The sequence below is a fragment of the Corvus cornix genome, chromosome 8 (assembly GCF_000738735.6).
Source record: "Corvus cornix cornix isolate S_Up_H32 chromosome 8, ASM73873v5, whole genome shotgun sequence".
In the NCBI taxonomy this organism is placed as follows: domain Eukaryota; kingdom Metazoa; phylum Chordata; class Aves; order Passeriformes; family Corvidae; genus Corvus; species Corvus cornix.
The window spans coordinates 4,682,622-4,708,734 of record NC_046338.1 but is presented as its reverse complement, the minus strand read 5'-3'; the positions used below and the strand labels follow the sequence as shown (position 1 = coordinate 4,708,734).

General features: G+C 41.0%; 1 protein-coding gene across 1 annotated transcript in view; it reads right to left on the bottom strand.

Annotated features, from left to right (window-relative positions):
- USP24 (ubiquitin specific peptidase 24) overlaps nt 1-25,444 on the bottom strand; it is a 61,655-nt gene extending 36,211 nt beyond the window's left edge. The window contains 16 exon segments of the mRNA XM_039555838.1: nt 750-911; nt 1,013-1,108; nt 1,576-1,683; nt 2,827-2,930; nt 3,468-3,582; nt 4,657-4,815; nt 5,551-5,625; nt 6,434-6,499; nt 8,008-8,073; nt 8,654-8,689; nt 9,584-9,706; nt 10,217-10,360; nt 11,806-11,873; nt 12,827-12,992; nt 24,951-25,005; nt 25,007-25,444. Of these exon segments, the coding sequence (XP_039411772.1) occupies nt 750-911; nt 1,013-1,108; nt 1,576-1,683; nt 2,827-2,930; nt 3,468-3,582; nt 4,657-4,815; nt 5,551-5,625; nt 6,434-6,499; nt 8,008-8,073; nt 8,654-8,689; nt 9,584-9,706; nt 10,217-10,360; nt 11,806-11,873; nt 12,827-12,992; nt 24,951-25,005; nt 25,007-25,257 (1,794 nt within the window). The 5' untranslated portion in view covers nt 25,258-25,444.
- Nucleotides 25,445-26,113: the final 669 nt, after the last annotated feature.

Here is a 26,113-nt window from a genome sequence, read left to right as displayed (position 1 = left end):
ATATCAATAGCTGACATACTATGCCTCCTGAACATCTAAAATCCTCTACAGATGCTGCAACACAGACAAAACCTGATTTATCATGAAAGAAATGAACAAAAAAAGTAGAAGTCTTTTTCTTTATTTACAGCATACTTCAGGCTGAAAAAAAAAGAAGACAGGAGCATTCCTGCAGGCCTCAAGAAAAACTGCCTGCTATGTAACGGTGCAGGAGAGAATATATGCAGTCTTTTAAGCCATGCACATCTCTGCTGCTGCCAGGAAACAGTACAGGCAGCTTTGGGAATGGCTTCTTTATGCTACAGGAAAAGAGTTAAGTATTTTACTAAAATACAAAACGACTACGATTTAGATATCGATTTGCATTTTGAGACTTAATGGTCATGCCAGAACACATGCTTTACTCAAAAAAAAAAAAAACTAATCTAGGCTTTCACATGAAAGGGACAGTTAAAATACTGACATACCTTTACAGTGGTTCCATTTGCAAATTCTAACCTTGGGCCCATCCTGGTAGTTTCCCATAAACTGATCACTCCTTGTGCTGAAAATTTGCTTAAAACAAAGGCAAGAGACTTACTATGAGTCTCATGATCAACAAAGTGGCTCACACAAAGCCTACCCCTCTCGTGGACTCCCCAAGGTAAGAACTTACAGATGGGACACACAATTTGTGCATCTTGCAAGAAAAGGGCAACATTGAGGCTAGATAAGATTTCATTTTGGAAAAGATAAAATAATGAACCAACCCTCTTAATATCCTCTATGCATTTGATGATGTAGCTCCTTTTGATTGCCTCTTTCACTGCATAAGCATCACTGAGGATTGTCAGGTGTTCCTCCAAGGCCTGCTGGATAAGACTACACGGTAACGTTGGAAGATGAGCCAGCTCCCAAAGTACCTCCAGAACCTGGAGGAAGAAGGGCAAGGATAGTCAGGACCTAGGGAGTACAGAGACTAGCAACTCTACATTTAATAAATCAAAAATCCAAAGGAAAACCATCCACTTGCCTTGCCAGTGGTTGTTTCCACTCGTGCTTCTCGGCCGATGCGTCCGATGAGGCTCAGCAGCTTCTGCCTCACTCGGTCACTCTCTGTCTCCCAGCTCTGGACAGCAAAGAAATAATGAATAAAGCACCTCTGTCAGGCTGTTACATCCCAAGTGTACACAAAAATATAATCCACTTTTGCTTTACTGCAGGAAAATCAAAACACAAACAAGTATGTTTCCACCACAGGTATTTCCTTATTTCTGTTGGTGGAAGTTACAGCACTAATTTGCTCTTTTTCAAATACTATTAGGGATTAAATATAATAATAAAATCTCACTTCAAGTTCCTTAGGACTGGCTACCTAATGTACTTAAAATCCAAGTCAGTTAGCAATACAGTAGCAGATTAGACTTCTGGGTTAACATAAAAATGAGTAGCAAAAGTGTTATTTTTAATAGCAAATTTTACATTTATATAGAAAATATAAATGTATTTAAGGCATTTGCCTTTCAGTAAGCTGGATGCACAAGTACATCTCATCACCTCTCTTCCTAAGGAATGTAAATTCATGTGAAAACTTACCTTTTGGATTAGAACAAATAAATGATTGAGCTGATCAGAGCTAAACTTCACAGCAGCTGCAGCAATAATGGTATGTATGTTCTCAATCACAGTGGAGGATTGTCCCGACTGAAAAGGAGGAGGAAAACACAAGAAGGTAGGTCTTTAACCCAAACAAGATAGGGAAAAACCTTCATGTAAGCATTACCTTACTATTCATACTAATGAGTGAGAATAGAAACTTTTGACATGTTAGAAACACAAGTTCAGAGTAAACTGTCTGTGCTCCTCATTTCCCTGGATGAGAAGTCTTTGGAAACAACTCTAAAGCAGGAAAGCACAAGTCTGCCATCACTACAGCAGCTTCAAGCTGCTGCAGTGGCAGCAATGCAAACATCACCTTTTCCATTGCTTGGTGAGGTTCACATGTGGGGTGTTGAATCTTTGGAACTCTCCCAGGCTTTACTCAAAAGTGAGCAATACAAAATCTCCTCCCACACGGATGGGAGCACCATGGTAACAACAGCCAGAGAGGGGGAGGAAGTATTGCTTTTTATTAAGGAATAAAAGCGAGGGAGCTAGAATCACATTTCAACTCTGCTAAGTGTTAAAAACTTGCTATTATGCCACACACACTGCAGAGCTGACAATGTTCAATGAGTTTAGTCTAAAATACCAACATTTGCACAGAGAAGAAAACCATTTCCTGCAGTGGAAGATCTGTTTCTGGCTAAAGTTTCCACATGTCATTTGCATAAACACTCAAACCACCTTCCCCACACAGTAATAAGCTGAATATCCTTAAAGTGAAGGCCAAAAGATGACTTGTCAGTCAATTTTATGGACATACAGGAAGGTAAATGGGAATTCCTACAGTTGGAGCCCACTCTCTTTAAAGTCACACTCTGACTTTAAATTCATACCTCCAGCCACAAACATTAATATCCTAGTTTGGTCTAGACAAACACTCCTGTCACCTGTTTCAAGCTGACAACCTCTTATGCCAAGTCAAATACTTTTGCAGTCCCTTAACACTTGTTGCTAAGAACTGAACTTCATCATAGGATTTAACAGATATGATACAAGAAACTACCAGAACAATGGTAGTAAAGGAAGAAGGAGAGGAAGTCTTTGCATTAATTATACTGTTAAAATCTCAACACCTCCACATTGCAATAGAGATGTATAGATTACTTTAAAAAAGTCCCTTCATCAGAGTTGTTTGCTTTTGTAAGACAGTCTAAAAGCACCTGCCTTGTCTTGATTGCTTACCTGAATTCTCCAAATTTTAGTGAGCTCATCTAAGGATAATTTACTGCCCAGCAGCTCAATAATTCCCTTTATACGATCACAGTATTGTGCTTGGTCTATATTACCTGTGAAACAAAGAAAGGCAACTAAATGAATATATTTCATTTAAACTGTAAATAAACAATATTAGATACACTAAATGAATTTAAAAGAACTAGTTTTTTTAAAAGAGAGAACAAAGCTGTCTTCATTTGGAAAGTCTGTAACAGTAAAGAAAGACAAGTCTAGCAGTACAAAGAAAAAGAACTTTTCCATGGCTTTTCCATTTTTATTTTGTTTTGCTTCATACATCTGATAGCACACCTACAGAATGTTACTACTTGGGGAGAAAAACACCTCTTTTCCCTCTTTTCTAGAGGCTAACAATATACAAACCGAGAGTGAAAAACCCCAGGTAGAGCAGATGACATTTGCACAGATGTCAAGCAAAGGATTAGATGATAGTAACGGAATTTGCAGGATTTTACTTCATTTTGGAGACAACAAAAACCTTGAACTCTTTGGTTAATAGTGCTCATTAAAATGTACTGAAAGGGAGAGATGAGGTTTTTAAATTTAAGTCATTCAAAGCACGTGCCAAAAGGCTTTGTGAGAGTTCTTACCTTCCAGAGCAATGGACAGGACTGAATTCTCCACGAGCCAGTTCAGCAGTCGGTCTGTGTCTATGGCATTCTTCACTGACTTGGAGACAGTGCTGTCTTCTATTAATTTCGTTACCTAGAAATTGCAACATGTGAGATTTTAACAAAAAAATTCCCGCCTGCATCACACACACAACAAAATCCATTCAAAAAGGCTTATGATAAAGTGTGAATCCTGAAATATTCTGAGTACAGAAGGTGTTGGGAGATTTTTTGGGTCAGTTGTTTTTGGTGGGGTGTTGGTTTTCTTGTTTGTTTTTCTGTTTTGTTTTTCAATAAGCTGTTTAAAGGCAAACTCCTAACCAGAAACACCATGTCATCAGTCTCTGATGCAGCAGAATCTCATTCTCAGTCTGACACAGAAAAGCTGGCCTGCACTGCCAGGTATTTTTCTACAGATATGCCAGAAGTAGGTTATCTCAGGCTTCTGCTTGTTACACTCAAATCAGTGTCCTATTTTTTATCCAGTACTGAACTGATACAGGCTCCTCACTCTAGGGAGAAAGAGCACATTTCTGCTAAAATCTTCAAAAGCTGCACTTTTATAAATTCACCACGGATACACAGAATTTATGACTAAGAACCAAACAGCAGTGAGGTTTAACATCTCAATTTTCTCATAAATAAAGGAAAAAAGCAGAAAGGATGGACTCAAACATTACAACAACTATACAGTGGCAACTATAATAAAAAATACAATTACATAGTGCAATGACCTGATATGAGTGGACTAAGACATCAATATAGGTTTAAGTCCCATTTGGGTTTTTTTCCATTTCCTCTCAACAAAAGGAGAAAAAAGGGATATGCCACAGGATGCTCAGGATTATCCAGGAGTGAATAGTCAATGAATAGCATAGACCAGTGCTTATAAATCAATCTAAAATTGCACTTCTTAGATTCGTGCACTTCTCAAACTGTGTCTGATTAGGAGACCTTGCAGTGGCTACTAATTTTAACCACTCCTGTCATATTAACTTGGTTTGGTGTTAATTTTGAACTGAGCTTTTGCTAAGGCAACACAATTTGCAAGGAAATATTGCGCCATCTCTTTTTTTCCAGGCTGTGGTTTCAGTGGCTTATTAACAACCCATCCCACCCAAGCACAAGCTCTCGTGTGCACACAGAGACAGACAAAAAGCCAACCTACTTCTTTGAGGGAATTCATTTTTGCACTGAAGTGGGGGGATTTCAACATGCGCAGCAGAATGTCCAGCCGCAAGTCATCGACCGCCGTGACCAGGTCAGGTTGGAAGCGCATACACAGCAGTTTGATCCCAGACAAGAGCTCAGGGATACTCACCAGTCTCTGTTGGAAACAAAACAACAAGAAAGAGACAAATAGAGGCATTGGTATTTTTGCTATTCTGCTTCAGATGTCAGTGACTCACAAAGAGTAGGTTTAGTGACCAGACTGTTGAAACAAAACACAGCACCTGGTACATCTGAAAGTATTACTTGTACACTAGAAATTTTAAGGCAATAAAACCTTTGGTTAAAGCTGCAAGTTTGGTACAGTAAATTGCTCTCTTTTGGTTCAACAACCTGTGAATACCTTCCTGTTCAAAATTAACAACTTAAATCTAAGTTAAAAGCCAACACAATTTAATAGAACTGAAGGTCAAATTCAGGGTAATGCAGGAAGTAGCCACAAGTTACACAGACACTTTACCAACAACTACCAAATTCTCAGAAGCAAACAGCTAATGCAACAGCAATATGAATTTAACAGACTGCAAGACAGTAAATATCTTTGAGTCAGAGAAGTGAGCATTCAGCATGCTGCACAAGGGGACCAACAAAACCAAAAAATTGATAGCAACAGCAGCAAAATATTTTTAAAAAAGGTCATAAATCAGATATTTACCGAAAAGCATATAGAATGGAATTGGGTAAATGCATTTTCATCTATGTCATTCAGTCAGAATTTAGAACAGGCTGCATTCTTGCCAGTGAAAAGAAAGCTATTGTTCTAGTTTACACTGACAGCATTTCCAAGACAGGCAGGAAGTTCTTCCTAAATATTTAATATGTAAAACATTACCTTGTCTTTCAAGTCCTTCTCTTCTACGTTCTGTACATATTTAATCATTTTATGAATGACTGGATCCAGCATGGGCTAAAGAATGTGAGAAAAGGCATGACAATCATTTTAATGTTTCCTGAAATCAATAAAATTACTCGAAAGACGTGACTGTAGCAAAAAGGAAATACTTAGCTGAAAGCTACCATTAACCTAGAGATAAAGCAAGACCTACAACAAAGATAAAACTATCCTGGTAGCTATGTCCAGGAAAAGAAAAAGCAATTAGATTAAGAACCCATTTCAGACCACTGTACTGCAGGTTTGCACAGAGACAGACCAACAGCCCTCTGAAAATGCAGTAGTTATTAGGTGCATGTGCCTCTCTGACTCCCAGGGGATTCTAAACTACATCCTCTTCAAATAAAATCTTTCAGTCACTTAAGTCAATAGTTTTTTTTGGTGGTGAGGGCAGGTGTGAAGCCTGGAGTACGTTTGCACATACAAAGAGATCCGGTGAATTTTTTGCCTGTACCACAATTTTTGCAGTGTAAACTCTCATATCCATGTGCTTGATCTCAGTCAGGAAGTTAAACTAAAAGCAAAATCCATCCATCAGGCTGGATTCTTTTCCCACATGGTTTATACTGATGAAGCTTACTAGTGACAGTGGTAAAGCTTCTCATTGCTACAGATGTAGATACATGACTATAGATCATTGCTTGGAAAACGAGTCTGAACATTGTCTGAGCCCCTTATTCAACACCTCAAGATGCTCAAAATGGTTCTTGTACTTTCTGCAACGTGAGGTTTGAAGGCTTTTCAAATTAGTCACCAGTTTCACACCAACACAGTTGGAAATGAATTTTCAGTCCTCTTATAAGTCATAACAAAGACATTTTACCTGTACTACAGAAGAGTTAAGATATTCTGCACAAACTCCAAATGGTTGAACTAATGCAGAGATTGCCTGAAAGAAAGACAGCAAGTATTTAGGTGCATATTTAAGAGATCTTTTCATGGTTAGTAACCTATAGCTTAAAAGGCAAATGAAGGTGAACAAGTATTATTTATCTCATCATACATTTCCAGTCATTTGCTACAACTGTTTTTGGTGTGCAAGTCCTTTACAACACATGGTTTAAGAAAGATTTACTCTATGGCACACAGTAGAGTATGTGCTATATATTATACATGGCATGCAGTATGTGTTATATATTTTTGTCTGAAATAAAAAATGCCTTCCCAGTTTTCACTAATCTTGGTCCTCTCATCACTCTGTTCAGTGTTCTCTGACAGATCCTGTTTCAGTCACAGAAATAAACAGACGGAAAGGAACATATCACATTTTGCTTGCTCTCTACAGCAATCAGAAGTGTGAATGCAAAATTTAAGGTTAAAGCCATATGGCAAATTTTTTTCCCAAAGCATTATGTGGGAGAAAGCTTTTGTAAATGTGTCATATACATGTCAAGATCTCTTCAATGCATGATTTTAAAGTGGTATCTATCATCAAGAAATTAAATGTATAAAGGTATTTGTTTGCCAATAAATAACATCAAAATCAGTTTCTTTTCACACTGGATCAAGAATTGTGGAACTGAGTGTGCAGCAGTGCAATCCAAGGCCCAAATTAAGTGACGTTGACCCAGATTTCCTTCCTAAGCAAGCAGTTATTAATCATTAAACAAAGTCAAGTCAAAGTTTCTGTTACAGGACTGGGATGTAAATCAAGTTTTTCCTTATTCTTCTGTCAAGCTCACATATGAACCTATCTCTATATAGAGCAGAAAACATCAATATCCCAAGAAAAAAAGTTGAATTCTCTCCAAGTGGCATGTCACTGAAAGCAGACTGATTTTCTACTGGGGGACAAGCTTCCACATGACATCGTTTTCCTTTAGCCTCCTCATTCTCCAAAGCTTGAAAGAATTGGAAGTCTCCTGAATATAGGTTAGGAAGCTAAAACTAACCAAGTTAGACTTCATCACTAAAAATAGTTTAGCTCTGTTGAACCAGTCAGTTTTAAGACACAGCTCCTAAAAAGTTGTTTAGGATTAGACACTGTCTGTCTTCCTAAGGATTTTTTTCCTTAAACAGCAATTTCTGTAATAAATGACAGAAGTCAATTCACTTGCAGCTAAATGCAGCTATGGGTGCAGTAAACAGAAAACCAGGCACATACTGATGAACATACAATGAAACTACTTTGATTGATGTCTAACCAGAAGGCTGAATGCTAGCAGAAAGGTACACTAATTTCTCCTCTTTTCTGTGAAGTCTCAATTGCTTTTCAGTCAGGATTCTTATGTATAACCTCATTTGACCTCCAGCCTGACAGCACTTCTCCAGGGCTCTATGGGAGTGTTGCTCTGGTACCAAAGAAAAGGTAAAAAGCACTGCCAAAAGGGACTTTGCTGGTTGTCCACGAAGGGTGCAATGGAAAGGGAAAAGTCTCATGACACAAGATGGACTTACCCCAAGTTCAATATCTTCTGAATTGAGTTTGGACTGAATTGCTGAAAATCCACCCAACTCTGCAAACTGAAAGAAAATAATCAGCATTACATAGTGAACAACAGTATCTTATCTTTTAAATAAGAGATTATAGAAAATACTCCACTGACAGTTCCTGAGATGCCAACAAGTGTCCTTTACCATGGAACATCCCATCCAAAAGAAGCTTTATATTTTCATGGGAGTTCAGGGGCACACGGGGGAATGCAATGCAATTACACATGGCACCAGAGTTTAAACATCAAACTAGAAACTCTGTCTTGAGTAAAAATGGACATAGGGAGGAAAGGCAGACCACATACAGCAACAGCTGACTGGACTGCCACTTTTTCTTGGGGGACCTTTGACTGCAGCCTCAGCTGGGCTCTCAAATTCCTCTAGTCATAGATACCACATTAGGGTAAAGGTGCCCAAGGGAGAAGGCAGCAACTCAACAAGCTGTATTTTACAAGGCAGGATTAAAATCTCAGACTATTTTTCTGTGGTTGTCAGAAAAGTGAGGAGTGAAAAAACAAGTCAGGGCAGGGTGGGGGATGGGAGAAGAAATTATCTCTGAAGACCAATGAATTCAAGTGACAAACAACAATTCTGGTTTACATTTACCTACCCTGTTTACCAGATCCACCAGCCACCCGTGAGGTTCCTTGAACAATAAGATCATGAACAAATTAGCAGCTGCAACATCAATGCTAAACATTTGTCTTCTGAAACAGACATTTGGACAGACACGTTCAGCCCATTAGCCCCCACCTCAAATGGATGTACTATTACACAAAAAAAACAATGCTTGTAACAGCTCCTTTATTAAGTGTAGCTGGAGCTCTGGTTGGTTCTCATGAGCATCATCCTGTTTTGGACTCTGCCTGACATCACTGCCCATGTGCTGCGGCAACAGATCACGCTGTGGCTGCTGACTCATACTCAACTGTATTTACAGCGCTGTAGCAGTGTGGAACATTACTAAAGCACCTTTCCCAAAGCAGCAGATGTAGGATTTTCTTTCTGTGGCCACAAACTTGTTTCCTGAAGGAGAAATCAACTCCATTGATGCTGTTTTGGACCCACTCATGTGGAACAACTGTGACAAGACAGTGTAAACCTCAAAAACTGCCTCCTTGCCAGTGTGTCTGAGTTGAAGATATTTTATCCTTGGCTGTCAGAAAAGCACAAATTCTCTGCTAGAATTGAACACTTGGAGTTATCCTGGTCATTTCACACTCAACAACCAAACAGATGTCAGTCCTTAGAAACACAGATCTACCCGTTGTGTGCTTCATGTCTAAAGCAACACACAGATTGTTGTGCTACTTTAGACATGAAAGTACATCCATTTCTAAATGTAGCTTTTAACAGGGCATCAGAACAATTTGAGAGCACAAATTAATGTCTACAGATCAACACATACTCAACATCCATTTTCTAAAATTCTTGGTGACATATTTAAATTTCGTGTGATAAATACCTACTAACCAAACAATCTTATCTGAAACAAAGACATCCACCCTAAAATAAGATTTTAGGGCATGGCCATACTTACCTTCTGAAAAGTGGATATGGGTGAGACAGCATGCATGTTCCCTTCCCCAAAGACTTCTGCCCAGTTTCTCTGGCACACCTTCATTCGATTCTTGAAATGATATTCATTGTCGGGATTAAACGCCTTGAAAAAAAAGCCCACGGCAATGAACAGGTGGCTTATGCCAGTTTCAAAACTTATCTTGATAACATTTGACTGTTTCAGTTGAGCATTCTCCTGGCTGACAGTTAAAGATCTAGCAAAAAAATAAAGTTGAACACAAGCTCCCTGCTCCTGCCTCTCACTTCTCACCATATAAAGCATTTTGAAGCTTCCATTCTGTATGGACAATATCCAATAACCACATGAGCCAGAGGTCCATAAAACAGAGAACTGAACTCAAAGTATCAGTTCTGAAACATAAATAGCAAAGTGACAAAAACGTGTTTCTTTTAAAAACTGCTAGTTTTCAGAAGTTCTGAACAGCACCCACCCCTCTGAATTCCATACTGGATGTTAAGTATCTGCAGCAAGCAATGGCTGCAGTTTTTAAGACAATGAATTACAACTTACACAGTTGGAAAAAGCATCAGCTGCATAAACACAAAATGCCAAATGCCCAGGTATTAGAAACTGCATCAGAGAGTCAAATACCATTGTAAGCACACCAAGCAGGCCAACGGGAATAGGATCTTGTTTTACTCTTTCTGCAACCAGGTCCACCAGCAGCATGAGCATGTTGTAGATTCCTTCATGGATTTCGGTTCCCCACTTGTGAACAGCACTGGATGTCAACAGCTAACAAGGAAAAAAAAAAAAAGTAATTTTTTTTACAAGTTTGAGCACAATCACAAACCAGGAGAAATTTATCAGCTCCTGAGACTGTTTTCAGAGCAAATGTTTCCTTGGAAGGCACTCATGACTGTCTGGTGTGTTTTTCAGATGTTCTTTCTGCACTAATGGCTTAAGAGTTAATTCAATTAGTAATTTTGCAGAAGAACACCTTAAATCACAGTTTATGACAGAAAATAAAATCTATCAAACTGTTTTCCATTTGCATGCACTAGTAGAGACCGTAACCTTTGCAAAGAACAACTAATATGAAATGAATCTGTTTGCAGATTGAACACACAACTATTAAATCTTGAAACAGGCAGCCACAGAGCTGCACTGATTCAGCTAAGGTAACCATTTACCAATTCACACTTCCTGAGCATCTTCTATTGGAAAACAAAGCACATGTACCAGGAGAGAGAGTTATTTAGTGCTGCTTCCACCTACTGAAACATGTTCTTTAAATCTGGTTTCATGGTTGTTTATAAAGGGCACTTGGCTGCCATCTGCAAACTTCATTTAATTTCTGCTGTATTTGAACAGAAGCAGATAAAAAAACTTAATAGTTTAAATACAATTACTTTTTGTACCACTAATCGAGTTTCTTGCAAATATTTCAGCAAATTGTAATTCAGCACATCCTGAACTTAGATTTCTACAGATTATCCTTCTGGAGGAACAATCTACATTGCTTATTTCTTATGCAAACAATACCAAGTGATATAAAACTATTGCATGTAAGATTAGTACTCTGATAACTAAATGAAAAAATATTTTTTCCCTTGAATTTCTACCTTCCTTAAATATAATCATATTCTCAGTATTTTAACACTAGGACAGAGTAACTTTTTAAAGGGTATGTATGTGTTCTTATACATATGGTCTAAAAACTGGGCAGGAAATTTAGGCAGCACCTGAAGTGGATGGAATAGTGGGAAGCCAATTATTTTGGGAAGCTCTAGAGAGAAAATTCACAACAGCCCAGAGAAACACAGGGCATTAAAAACTGAGGTGAAAGATAAAATTCTAAATGGACTGTGAAAAGAATTTAGCAACCCTCTGAAGAAATAAGAGAAAGAACAGTTAATGGAAACCTGATCATGAACTTGCCACTAATGGCCATATCCAAGGGTCTCTAAACCTCTCTTTGGGCTCTGGTAATTACTACAGGGCTCTTCATTGAAAGGGAAAGAAAAAAAAGAAAATTACTTATGTGCTAAAGTTGGCCAGTTACAGAACTGGGACCTTGTATGATTTAAATCTCTACGATTTTAACCTAGGAAAGTAATTTGAGTGTGATTTTAATCCAAGAACCCACTTAGTAGCTGCCTGAAGTCTGGATTACAAAACACTTTTTCTACCATGAACAATGCAAAGAAACACTGAACTGGCCTACTGTGCCTACTTACCTTTTTAAATGCTTCAGGCATGCATCTGTCCATAAACCTCTTGCAATTCTCATCGGAATCAGAAAGACCTTTACAGAAAGGAGAGTGCTTTTGAACAGTACTTTAAAAAAATTACTTTTTAAGATGACCTCAGGGACCTGGTTGCAAGTTTTTGGGAACACCAATCCAAACCAGCAGTCATAAAAGTGCTACTGTTCATTCATAACTAGCATGCTTTTCAAGCCACAAAAAGCATGGGTCGAGAGAACCTGACTTTCAGAACTAAGAATTCACTTCCCAACACCTTTTACAACTTCTTCAAGCATTATTAGAACCATAAGTAACCTGTAAACTTCAGAGTTTACAATTCATACATTACTGATACTTCACAGCCTCCTTCCAAAACCAAATGAAAGCACAGCCTTTTAACACGGATTGGAAACAAAGAAGCAAACCAGAACCACTTAACTTCTATTCTTCCAAGAGACTACAACATTCCTTTAGTCTGCCATCAGGCGTGACTGAAAAACTATCTTGTACTCTCATTATACATCAGTTGTTGGGTGTGGTGCCTCCTTAACACTCTTAACCCCAGCCAAAGTACAGAATACAGAAGAGCCAAATTCAGATCTAATGCAATGTAAGCATTTCACCAGGGAAAAACAACCACTTATACAAGCATGGTACAGCAGGGATTGAGATGACAGCTTGTTTTTATGAATGGAAAATAACCAGCACAAGGAAAAAAAAGAGTCAGTAATTTAGCTCTGAAAAGATGTAATTCCCTGAATCATTAGAACATAAAGAAACATGTGTGCCACTTTTTGAAAAAAAACTTAAGCAAACAAATTACTTTAGAGAGAAAGAAAAGGGATCAATGTTGCTTTTACAGTTCACTGTTAACCACTTTCCCAGAGATGTGATTGTTGAGCAGGGTGCAAGTATACAGCAGCAAGATTAAAGCAAAAGACACAACTGCCCAACATTCTGTCTGTGACACCCTCTGAACAGATAATCTGTGTATTTGTGAAAGGGAACTTACCCAGTCTTGCCAGGTAGGTGGATGCAATTAGGCACTTGCCTAGAGACTCCTCCCGCTTGTAGGGTATGGACCAGTGATCTGTCAAAACTCTGCTCTCCAGTTCATACAAGTTGGTTGTTGGAAACTCAATCCCTTCACCAGAGCAATTCCCATTTTCATCATTTTTCTGTGGGCGAAAAAAAAAAAGTTCAAGTGACACAGTTTCCTAGGCACATTAAAGGGTTTAGAAAAGGCAGCTGTGCTTGTAACAAGCATGTCAAATTCTCAACCCTGAGGCTGCTCGTGTTTTTCAAAGTAGAATTTAATATTTCAATTTGAATTGAAGGGATTACATACCTTGATGTATTTCGTGTAGGTGATAACTACTATGTTTACATAACTAATTGATAACTAATTGCCTATTTAAGAGGCAAATCTGGTTCCATAGGATATCAGATCCTAGAGCCAGGTGATAAGTACTTCCAGCCCCTGTGAGACTGTAGAGTACAAATTTTGATCTCCATAGATCTGTGTATTAATCTTCTGTTTAACAACTCATGCAGAATATGGGAATAGTTTACTCTAAGGGAAGTCCATTTCATCCCACCACATTAGAAATACAGGATACTGTTTCAGTACATCAGGATTTTCTTTTACTAACTAGTAATCTAAAGAAAAATCTACATCAAATATGGCTGTCCAACAAGGTAATATAATTGTCCTTCTCCTGAAGTCATAATGACTGCAGCTAAGCTTTACAGGTTTCCTGCTAATGCCACTGAAGAGCAGCTATCTCCACTGAGTGCCATATGAGGTAACTGCCTCAGCAGCACCAGAGAAAGAGTAGACAAGTTACTCATTTATTTTCTTTTGTTTATTTTTTAACCTCCCATAGATGCCAGCTACCCAATGTGTCAAAGAGTTCACATGGACTACCTTTCCCTGCCTCCACAACAGCAGGCAAAGCCAGCAGGAGAAAGGACAGAATGTCTGGATCAGGCCTGGCAGCGAGCAGGAGCCACTACTGGAGACAGTGGAAAACAAGAGCAGTGATGGTAACAAGATGCCACTGAGAGAGAAGCCAGGGACAAGGAGGGAAGGCAGGAAACATATTTGAAAGTAAAAAACAGACAGTGTCAGGAAAGTGAATGGAAAAACAAGAAAGGAATAAACCAAAAGAAGAACTGAACTCTGGAGGAGATGGTATACAAAGAACAGAATCAATGTATGCACACAAGTGTGCTTCCAGCTCTCTCACGGCATTTGCTACTTGTAGGATTAGACTTGTTTTAAAAAAAGTAAATGTGTCATTCACTTTCATAATGGTTCAAAGATATTAAGCCAAGGGAACAGCAATCGTATAGAGCCTAACCTTTAAAGTTCATGGACAACATGCGGGCTGGACTTACTAACAGGTTCTGAGAGCAGCAGTACAATCTATAGGAACGGAACACAGAACAGTGCTTAAAAAAAACCACACATCAGTGTTTGGGAAATAAAGTGCCACCTTTTCCAACTCCCTACTAAACATTTAGTTCTCAGCTTGTCTTTATGGGAAGTTGTACTTCTGAAACTGTCATCACCCGATCCAGCGCTGTGCATGGAAGCCTAATGTAATTCCCACCTAGCAAATCATGCCCTGTTTAAATACTTCAGATTTTGGAGAAGAGATATTTGAAGGTCTAAATGAAAAGACACTGAAATTATTTAGAAGCATTTTTTAGGAATTAAACTGTTAATTATACAGCTTCTGTAAAGAACATCCATGCAGAACACAAAACCATTTCCTACAGAAAACAATGTGCAGTTATAAAGAAAGTGTCCTCACAGTAACAGAACAGGAACGAACTTTTAGTACAAAAAAGGCAGACTGAGTAAAATATAAACACCCAATTGCTGGGTGTTCAATGACTACAGTTCAGCCTCGAATTGTAGCCAAGGAAAGCAACATTTCAACAAATGTGTCAGATACAGAGCTACAGTTGCTTCATTCCCCGGAGGAAAGTGTCCACACCAAATAAAAGCAGCGATAGCAATTGGTATCTTAAGAGATGCAGAACAGCAATGCAGACCTTCAGCTGTAGCTGAAAAACTCCACTTGTTGTTCTGCTTTCCCATCTGCATCCAAGCCATGCTGCTCTTTAGTTACCTGTTTCCATGCAAGTGATTGCCAGGGTCCATGACACAGAAATTCATATGGAAAGTGAAATAATACATGTTCTTCACTGTACATTCAGCTTCCATTGTCATAAATTATGCTTAGAACACACCTGGACTATTGCTACCAACAGTGCAGTGACAAGATGGTTTTCCACAAAAAAAATGAGTGTGGTATTTGGAATATTGCCCTAGTAATGAGAACTACTTGCGTTGAAGGAGCATGCTCTTGGCACATTCCAGGAATTAAGAAGCAATGAGGCTTCTTGCTTGACAGTGCTCTGCTACTAAAACCATGTACAGAAAGCATCAAGTTCATTTATTAATTTTAGAACACATCACATCCACATAGCTTCACAGCTACTGTGAAACCTGTGACAGTCTCAAATACACACCCAGGCAGTTTAAAACCCAAATTCCCCTTCAAACCACTAATAAATTTAACACTCTGCATTTCTGGGAGATTACAGCTACGTTCACATTATCTTAGTGCAGACTGAGTCGTGTTTCTTACAACAAATCTACTACAAGAAACAGTCTCTTTAAAGACTTACTGCTCCTCTTTCACAATTAGTGTCCTTCTGCACATGAAAAACCCCAAATTGTTCACCACACATTTTTTAATCAATTTGGGCACTGCTCTTTAAAGTGTGGGGTTTATTATCAGCAGCTGCTACAGCAAGGTGAAATGTCAGCTCAGTTCTTGCATAATCTTATGTTGGCTGGTGATCTGCACACAGATCTCACTCCAACACAGCCTGGAGAATTCACCTGCTCTGCTGACATTCACAAATGCAACACAGCCCTGAACACGTATCCACAATTAATGCCCTGTAACTGAGGAGCTCAGGAACTGTCACTGCAAACTCTACTGACAAAGGTCCATGGAGGAAATAAAAGCTTTAAAAGAAAAATTACTGTACATGTGAAAGTAAATAGGATACAAGGCCATATCAGCCTCCCAAAAGGTGAATTTCTGAATCCTGTCTTTGGGGAATTACATGGGGTTTGTTTGCTTGATTATATATGTAAATTGTTTATAAATGAAGATACTAAAAGAACTATCTCCCTCCCCTCAGATAGGTGACTTCAGAATGGTGTCTGCTAGTTGAGGATGACCTGTCTCAGGACTCTGCAATTCTGGCTGGACAGACTTAACACTGGACTGGCCCCCAACATGATAAGGATTTATAGGGATGTTCTTCTATAGAATAGTAAAAAGGAAAAAAAATCCCAACCCCATTCCTGGTCACTAATGGGTCATCCAAAGATAAACTGTCTAAAAGGCTGTAAGAATCACTCTTTTCTGCAGTAGGAAGTCATGATGCACATCACAAATCTGTGACTATTCCTGCAGCTGAAATACTGAGACCAGAAAACTTTTGCTGACAAACCTTTAACATAGTTTTCCATGCCTTCTGATATATCTCTTATTGCACAAAAGCCCTGAAAATCCCCTCATTCTAACAGTCTTGACTCTTCTGGCTTATTTTCAAGGTGTGTGGCTAAACATACACACAGGCTCCCAGGAGAAATATCCTCACAGGAACAGGCTCAAGCACTGATTTAAGCTTCCCTCTCTGGGGACCTGGCACTTCCCAGAGTTGCTTGCAAGGCTTAATGAACAAAAATTGTTCAACATCTGATCAATAAAGCATTGCTTAAATCTGTAGCATAAAACCTTCTATTGAAGAGTAACACAGAACAAAGATTAGCACAAAAAGTAAAATATGAATTAACTTTAATTGCCAAAAGGTCACAGTTTAAAGCTTCAGAACTCATTCATGCAGTATTCAGCTAATTAACTCATCAAACACTGCTTAACTGAAGCCACTGACACTTCCCATACCAGTCACTTTACATAAAATAACAAGGAGTTTAAGACTTGTTTTAATTCTAATTGGCAGCCTTAGTAATGAAATTACAGTCAAATTATGATTTAAATTAGTTAACTTGATTTTGATAGGAGGCTACCAACAGAATCTATTATCACCACAGCTAAGTCACATTATGTGCTCTTGAATCTAGTATAACTTAGGAAACAAACCCCCAAAGTCACGTTTCTTTCAACAAGCAACAGGATCAGACTAAGACACCAGCAGACCAAGCAGTTACCTCCACCTCATGCCTCTCTAATAAGTGACTTTCACAAAATAACCATCATTTTATCGCCAAGAAAACAGATTTTTCACGTTTCATTGCATTGTTAAAAAGAACAACCACAAAACCTTGTTACTATGTACCTACAAACAGGACAAAGTTTAACTGCTCTGAAAAGCAGTAATGGAAAAAAAAATGCATAAAGCCAGAACTAGCAGACAAAAATTTTAGGTCCACCTTTCAGTTTTTAATCACAGACATAGTCAACATAAAGAAATCAATTTCCCAATGCTTCAGCTTCCCCAGCTGCAAAGTGTCAGCAGGGATGCTCCCCTCTGCCACAGCACTGATGCATCACACACAAGTGTTTGCAGAGCACTGCAATGCTCAGGTGGAGGCAAGGTGAGAGAAATACATCAAATACCCGTAAAAATAGAGCGTTTCTCTGCTCTGATGTATTGTGCCCATCAATTTGTGGGAGAAGCTATGAATCCTGAAGTCATGACCTGACAGTCCCTCCATCTGCCAGACTATTGATTAAAGCAGCTTTTACTTTCACGTCTGGATGTCAAACCTTTTCTTCTTTTAATTAACTCCTAAAAGGGGGATATTCTGTTACCCAGAACTGAAAAAGACAGGTAAGGATTCAAAGCCTTTCAAACAACTCAAAGCTACCACCTTGCACTTACACATGAACACGAAGAACAAGGTATTGACTGTTTAAAAAAAATGTCACATTTTCATACCTATAACCTACTTTCTATTTATAAACTGGTAATCCAAAAGGTTAAAGAACTTTCAACTCTTGTTAAGTGGTAGATGTGGGAACAAAATTGGAGTATTTCCTAGCTGCCTGTTCCTGCACTCAGATCAAACCCATTGGACCCACATTGCTAAGAGCAAGCTTGGTATCCTCTTGTGAATGTCAGTATCAATAAGACTCAAAATATGGTGTCATGTAGGGAATTTCCACATTATATTTCTTATCTGGCAATAAGAAAACCCACTGTGATTTCCTGAATGTTTTACTGACAAACAGGCATTTACTTGCAAAGTATTGTCACAGTTTTTAAGTCCTAAAGAGATACAGCATCTCACCCCTGAATTTTCATCCAAAGAAACATCTGGATGCAAAAATTTTAAATGCAGCAACAGATAGGAATGTTTTTTGTTATTTATGTTCTGCTAAGAGAACATAAGCTTGTTGGTGGGATACACAGATGTTTTGTTTTGTTCTTTTCTCATAGAAATGAAGCTCTTCAAATTTTTACTATGGACTACTTCACACAAACAAATGCAGTCTTGTCATGAGAAAAGAGTGCTAGCATTTTGTCATGCTAATATAAAAGAATGATACCAGTCTACTACTAAAGGAAAATAAATCCTCCTTGACAGACTCCACCTAACTGAAGTTGATCTGGACTCTCACCCTATCACTCTCACCATATCACAGAGATGCCCTAAGAAAAACCCAATTTATTTAGTGAACTTTCTCACAGGAAGTTTTAGACACTGACCTTAAGTGAGAGTAGCACAAGGACACCATCAAGGATGCATGTTTAGACTAAACCCTTAGTAGCTGTAAAGGATTATAACAAACTATAACCACAAAAACCCTATGGCTCTACCTTTCCTCTGCTCCCCACCCCTCACAACCAAGAACTGTGTAAGACTGCTAATAAGAACACAACAGGAATTTGAAAAATAAATTCAGCAAAGCTGGAAATTAACTCAGAGTTTCTGAAAACATGGGTTGTACTCTTTCCCTGATTTCCAGGGTGATGGTGTGATGTTACCAGGCAATACTCCCTGATGTACTTGCCTACTTGTTCAGAGATAAACATAGTCCTGAGCGTCACAGCAAAACAAAACAACCGAGGCCCTGTAAAAATAGCACTTGAATTAAAACCACCGTTTAACTTTGAAAATACAAGGAGCCTCTCTGCCCTTTTATACTGCTATTACCACAGTATTCAGTGAAATCTGAGGCAGATTCACTACAACCACTTTTGGCAACGTATTTTGAAGTCTGATAAGTTGTAGGCGAGGAAGAAGTCATGGAAAGCACTGTTAGGAATGCCATTCATAAGGAACCAAGGAAAACACTTATCTTCCATGTTTTTTCACTATTGTCTGCAGATATATTTAAAAACTTACTCCATTAGTGTAACTACAAACAGCCAGACTTGGAGTCTACACCGTTATTCCTCCCAACCCTTGAGTTTTCATAAGCACGAAACCTCATGCTTGTTCCCAAATAACTCAGAATAACTTGGTGTGGTATCAGATAAACACTGTGCTTTAAAACAATAAAACAATGAATCACAAACGCTTAACACTTCAGTACTTAAAATTAAGTCAATACTTATATCTCCCTTTGCCAAAACACCAGGAATTAATAGAGAAGTGCTGCAAAAACCACTATATAAAGTATTTAATGTAATGTTTTAGTGACCAAAGGTCAGGGTGTGGAAAGGAAAATTAATTCAGTAATGCTGCTAAACACTCATCTGTACTTCTGTTCTACAGATGTACACTGATGAGCCAGAAACCAGAACTGACAAAGCAGCTGATTTCAACAGTATATAATTCCAAAATTGTGACTAACTAATATGGAAAAATCTTTAAATGCCTCTCAAGATCTCTCTGCTGGGCATCAGAAAAGCCAGAACTGTTGTAAAGTAGTGAGCAGGAGGATCAAGTGGCAAGAAACAGTGGGAACACTGGCTTTTAAAATTAATTTTACATTTGGCTCCTGAAACATATATACCAAAGGCTATTCCTACAGCAGCAGAAATACATGTTTTTTTCAAAAATAAAAGCTTACAAAAGAAACAGGCACTTCCTCTTTGCCCTCCTCATACAAAGAGCTACTGTTCCTTAATCCAAAAGCAATCCAAATGATTTGCTGGAATTAACTTCTAACACTGGCTAATTTGTTTTTATTCTCATTCTTCCTCAGTATTTCACTTCCTTATGAAACAGCTGCCACAGAATAGCACTGTAAACTGGGCAGATGACCAGAAAATGCTTCCAGAGGACATTATAGCAGAGAGACTTCCTGCCCAGCTGAGAATTTGGCTGTAGAGAGCTGTCTCCCACCTTCACTGACCCTGCAGGCATCACCTTCATCACCAATGAACCAGTAATTACAGAGTGCTCCTCTCAATCCAGCAATTACTCTAACGATCACATTACATGATAATGACTTCGTGAGTTATTCAAAACAAAGCTTACATTTAAAATTAACCAGCTGCATCTCTCAGTATCACCCCTATTTCCCTAACTTCATGTAGCATCTCTATTAGCCTGTGCTGTATCAAGAATGAAACCCAGAGTATTTTCTTTCAAACGCTTTCAAGGAAGTGTTAATGGAATCAGAATATAAAAAGAGATTCCACACCAGGGCCACTCATTTCTGAAAACAGTGATGCTGAAAACCAGGAGTGCTAAAATACTAATTCCACTTGACATTCTGATGGCATCCAGCCAGGGCCTTGATGCCAGAATCCACCACAGAGCTTTATTTGATTGCTTAATTGTTTTACAAGGCCAATTCGTAGACAAGCCACACTGTAAAACTTCCACACGAGAATGCAAGAAATACTCACTTTTGCAAAGCTCAAGACTACTTACAAGAGAGAAGACTGACTTTAAATGTGCAGAACTGTAGCGTGAAATCCATCTCATTTGCTTGGAGGCTAAATACCTTCTTTGTCTTTAAATAAATACAGCTCCTTCCATTCAAGGATCAAAGAACTTCACAAGCCTAACATCCATGGTTCTCCTAATAAAGCACACCCCATTATCCTCATTTTACACATTAAAAGCTAAACCAGAGGTTAACTTACACACCCACCGTGACACAGCACATCTGTGGCAGAACTGCTTTCAGTCCTGAGCTTTAATAATGAGGAGAGGTAGGGTTTGAACACCACAGTTCTGCAGCATGACTAGTGAGAATGTTCCTGGCACTGGCACTCACTACAGTCGCCGGCCTGGCATTTTCACAAAATCCCTTCTCTTGCAGTCAAACAGCACCTCAAAAGCAATCTTGGACAAGTTTTATTATAAACCTTACCTAGTAAAATCTGGCATGTACGAGCTTTTGATCCAGTTCAACTAAAAAAAACATAAATCAAAAGAGCACATGCTGAAGGGGACAGGAATAGCCAGAGGGTAATATAATCTGTTCATCACGATTTAGCCCAAAGGTCATAGTAATGGCTCTCAGAAGCTGTTTAAAAGCAAATTAAGATTGTTTTAGTGAAGGTTACACAAACCATTGGTATATCTTTAATATTTTTACCTGCCCCTCCCCACAATTTCAAGTTCTCTGGTCACAATCCCCACATTTGTTCAGCCTGCTCTTCTCCATCCCATTTCTCCAGAACTCACTAAAGCCAGCAATTGTGGCACTTGTGGCAATTCACGGACACACTGACAGACACTGTCATCGCACTCATTTATAGTCTTGTCTTAAATTATAAAGGATTTAGAGCAGCAGTTCATAAAACAGCTTATCTGTCAGTCAGATGAAGAGATGAGCATAGCGTCCCTCACCCGCCTCCCTCAGCACAGAATCACACCATGACAATCTGCATGTTGCCTAAGGAATCAACACAGAAATCCCACATTCCTGCCAAATTGCAAGATTTACTTCTGTCAACAGACATAAACACAGAAGTTATGTCAAACACACAACGTTACCTCTTGGAAAAGCAGGTGACCTCAGTCTATCAATGTGGTTTGGTGCTACGAAGGGTAAAACTTCAAATCAGCTGCAAGCCTCAAGCTGAACTTCCTGCACTTTCAGGAAGACTGCAGAAATGAACTGAAGCCCCCTTTGTATTTCCAAGTTTGTCTGGCCCTTTCCTTTTGATGAGTTAAGTGTGGTCATGCTACCAGCATCAACGCCAGAGGCACACCACAGCCATCAACCTAAAACTGAAGCAACTTGGAAACACTGGCCAGCTGAAAGTGAAGTTTTAACCTAATGAAATTGAAATTTATGCACATCTTCAGCTCAAGCCTCACACAGAAAGAAAGCACAGGGCATATGTTGGACCAGCTCACAGCAGCTATCTTGCTTCTGGGCCAGTTACTCCGAATTCAAGCTTCTTTAAGACTTCCAGACAGCCCTGAAGACCAGCAGTCTGGACCACTGAAAGAGGATTCATACTGATTTTTACTATCTTATCTAAAGAAAACATGTTTTAACTAGTATGATATGTATCTGGTTGCTGTGCTCTTTTCAAAGAAAACCACTAGACAAGCCTTTCTTTGATCCACATGAATGTTGAACAGATTCTAACATTATGTAATAGAGACCGAATAAGCATATGCAAACATAATGGATTCCTTACTGATTAGGGAAAATGTAAAGTGTTTAATCTTTCATACACTTATTCTTATATGCATGCTAAAGTGTGCTCAGCCAAAAAAAGCATGTAAATTCAAAGTACAGACCTGTTACACGTCTTGAAGAATGACTGAAGCATTCTTGCTATTTTTAAATTATAACATCTAATCCTAACTTTTGTTCATGAAGTGTTAGACTTGAACATTTTACTTGGGGGAATATTTCTAGGAATTCTTCTCCTGTGATTTACCTCCTGCTGCTGATATATAAAATCCAAAAATCTAACACCCCATTTCCTCCCCACTGAATAAAAGTTAAAACTGGTATTATGAAGAGAAGGAAGAATACACACTCGAAGAGCTGTTAGAAAGAGAGATGATACTGAGAGGAAGAAAACCAGAAATAACATCTGAATTACCACAAGACAGCATGGGGTACAATATGTTTCACCATAATGTGTATGACTACAATGAATAATATAGCTGCTTCTGCAACGGCTTTCTGTACAGCTTCATATGCCATAAGCTTCTGCTGAATGGAAAACTACTGATTAACCTGATTAATTACTGATTAACTGCTTAAAGAATAGCTGTAGCTTATTAAATGTAATGCTAGATTACAGCTGATGAATAAAAAAACCCAAGGACTGATCATATATCACTTTCCCCCTCTCATAAAATGTATGCCAAAAGCTGTTAAGTTGTGCTGCAGTGTTAGACAAATATGCACAGGCAACAATTCCAATCTCAAGATTTTTATAGATATAACTCTTTTATTACAAAAATACTGTTCTGCATACACGTGCAGGAGTTGACAGATGCTCATATGCAAATGGATCCAATTACTAAATTGAGGCATGAACTTATATAAAGTTTCATGTAGCAAGACACCTCAATCCTTCTGAAATGCCTGCTCTGTGCAGGGATTTACCTACATCGAAATGTTTTGACTTCCCTCCTGTGGGTTAAAAAGAGCACAAGTCAGAGCAAACAAGAACGTGAGTGGCAAAGGAAACTATTACAAAGTTAAGTAAATTTGATCAGAAATACAGGATGAAACAATGGGGGGGCGGGAGAATCCTCTGAGAGCTGTCAAAGTGCCATTTTTAATGGGAACAAGAGCAGGGAAAAAAGTGCTTCTCTGAAGTTTACACTGACAGCTTCTCTCGAAATGTCACACTGACAAGCCAGACTGTCCCAACTATAACTACATCCAACCTAAATGCCAACAAGAACTCTCGTTCACTCTCAATCCTTCACACAGGAAAGGTTAGAAACCAGTTCCCTGGCGCTTCAGTCAGGGAAGTTTAACAGCGGCTCCGCTTCTGCGCACCACATGTGCCACCCCACGGATCAGCTTACTCCACGAGCACACACCAGCAGCTTAGAGGAGCTCAGGATCTAACCCAGTTAACTCAGTGAGCAGGATCACCTATCTTTATTCCGCAGGACTGGACGTCAATATGCTGAGGCTACGGATACAGATGATCTGTGCAAGCGTAGTTACGCACCTGATACGCCCATGGATTCTTCATGAATGTATTTATAGACACGTACACATGCGTGCACAGAAAGGGAGCACTTCTCTGGCACAGAAAACCCTCAGGATACTCTTCACTGGAGCCTTGGAGGGTACATGAGGTTCCCTGGTTTTGTTCACAAGCTTAAGCATCTGCTCTTGACCACTTTTTGAGACAGAGACTATGCAAGGTGGCCCTTTGGTATCACACAGGGGGGCTTTCTGCTGTTCTCACCCCACGAGTCCCACAGTCTGGACACTACTAATTAGGTCTTTTCTTATGAGCATTCAGTGAAGTTTTGGGAAAAAGACCAAGAGGAGGAGAAGGCTTTATAGGAAAGCACTACAAGATTGTTCCAGAGAGCAAGGAGAGCACCATGAGTGTATCTGCTGGCTGAAGGGTTCAGAGTTCTGGAAGAGGATGGAAGAGAGAGAAAGGCAAACAAGGAGGAAAGAGAGAACCTGGGAAAGGCTGACATTCTCCAGTACTTCTATCTACTTCAGTTTTATTTCTGATCACAGCCCTAAGTAATGACTTAAAGCTCTGTTTTGAAAAACATTTGACCTCACTGCGTTCCTATTTCAGAACTTACACTCAACTTATCCAAATAAAACTGTACCTAAGGTCATACCCACGTTGCGCTTTCCTTCACATTGTGCAAACAGTTAAAAAAAATAGACAGCCCTTAGTCACCGGGATTATGCAAGAAGGCACAAGAGGGGGAGCGAAAAGCAAAGCCCTACGGTAGCCACACATTCCTGGAATGCCAAGGAAAACCCTGGGTGCGCTTCACCTTGCAGGGATCGCAGGGAACGGGCTCGGGAACGCGCCGGGCGGGCGGCAGGCTGGGAATGGAGGCGGATAAGGAGTCCCGGGCCCGGGGAGTGACGGAGGGTCCCTGGGCACGTCCCGCCGGCCCCACGCCCGGGCCGACCCCCGCCCGCGGGGAGGCTGCGGGTGGCTCCCACCGCCCGGAGCCGCCCCGGGACCGCCCGCCCGCAGCTCACCTCGGTCTCCACCACTTCGTGGTAGGCGGGCGGCGGGTCGAAGCCGCCTCCCGCCGCCTCCGCCGTCCCCGTCGCCGCCGCGGGAGCCCTGCCCGCCGGCGGGGGAGCCGTGCCCGCCCGGCGGGCCCTGCCCGCTCTCCATGGGCTCGTAGCCGCCGTAGTGGAGGCCGGGCCGCTCGTTGGTGAGCAGCGCCACGGCCTCGTTGATGTCGTTCTTGGCCAGGCGCAGGGCCTTGCGGATGGCGGCCGCGTCCGAGAAGCCCATGCAGAGCAGCGTGGTCATGTGCTGCTCCTCCTCGCTCTCCATGGCCGCGCCGGGGAGCGGGGCAGGAGGAGGAGGAGGAGAAGGAGGAGGAGGAGGAGGAGGAGGAAGAAGAAGAGGAAGAAGAGGAGGAAGAGGAGGCCGGGGGCGGGGGGGGAACCCCGCGGACCGAGGGGCGCCGGGCTCAGGCGCTGCCCGCCCCGCGCGCCGCCATGTTGCCGGGAGCGCCGCTCCCCTCCCGCCGCCGCCGCCGCGGCGGCCGCCCCGCCCCGCCCCCCGCGCGCGCCCCGGCCCGCCCCCGGCCCGGCCCGGAAGCGGCGGCCAAGCCCCGGCCGGGAGCGCCCGCCGGGCCCGCGTCACGTGACGGGGGGAGGCGGTGGGGGATGAATGGACCGGCGTGGGAAGGGGGCGTGGCCGAGGGGGCACGTGAGGGCGGGCGGCGTTGTCAGGGCAGCGGGGACCGGACCGGACCGGGACGGGAACGGGGACGGGGCCAGGGATGGGAACTGAAATGGGGATGGGGATCGGGACCGGGGATGGGGACTGGGACGACGATGTGGACCAGGACTGGGACTGGGTATGGGGACCGGGACCGCTATCGGAATTGGTACCGGGAGCGGCGCCGGGACCGGGCGGTGTCTCACGGACTGCCGGAGGTGGGCTGCGCGGGATGGGATGTCGGGGATGGGCAGCCCGGGATAGGCTGCCAGGGCCGGCCTCCTGCCGGTGCAATTAGTGCGGCCGTTAATTACGGCTCTGCTCAGTGTGCGGCTGCCGCGGGGCACAGCGGAGCACGACGGGCCCGGCGGGCGGCAAAGCGCAGCCCGTGGGTGTTTGAGGGCAGGAGCGAGCGGCGGGGCTGGCGGGGGCAGCTGTGCCCTTGGCTGAGGGAATGGGGTCG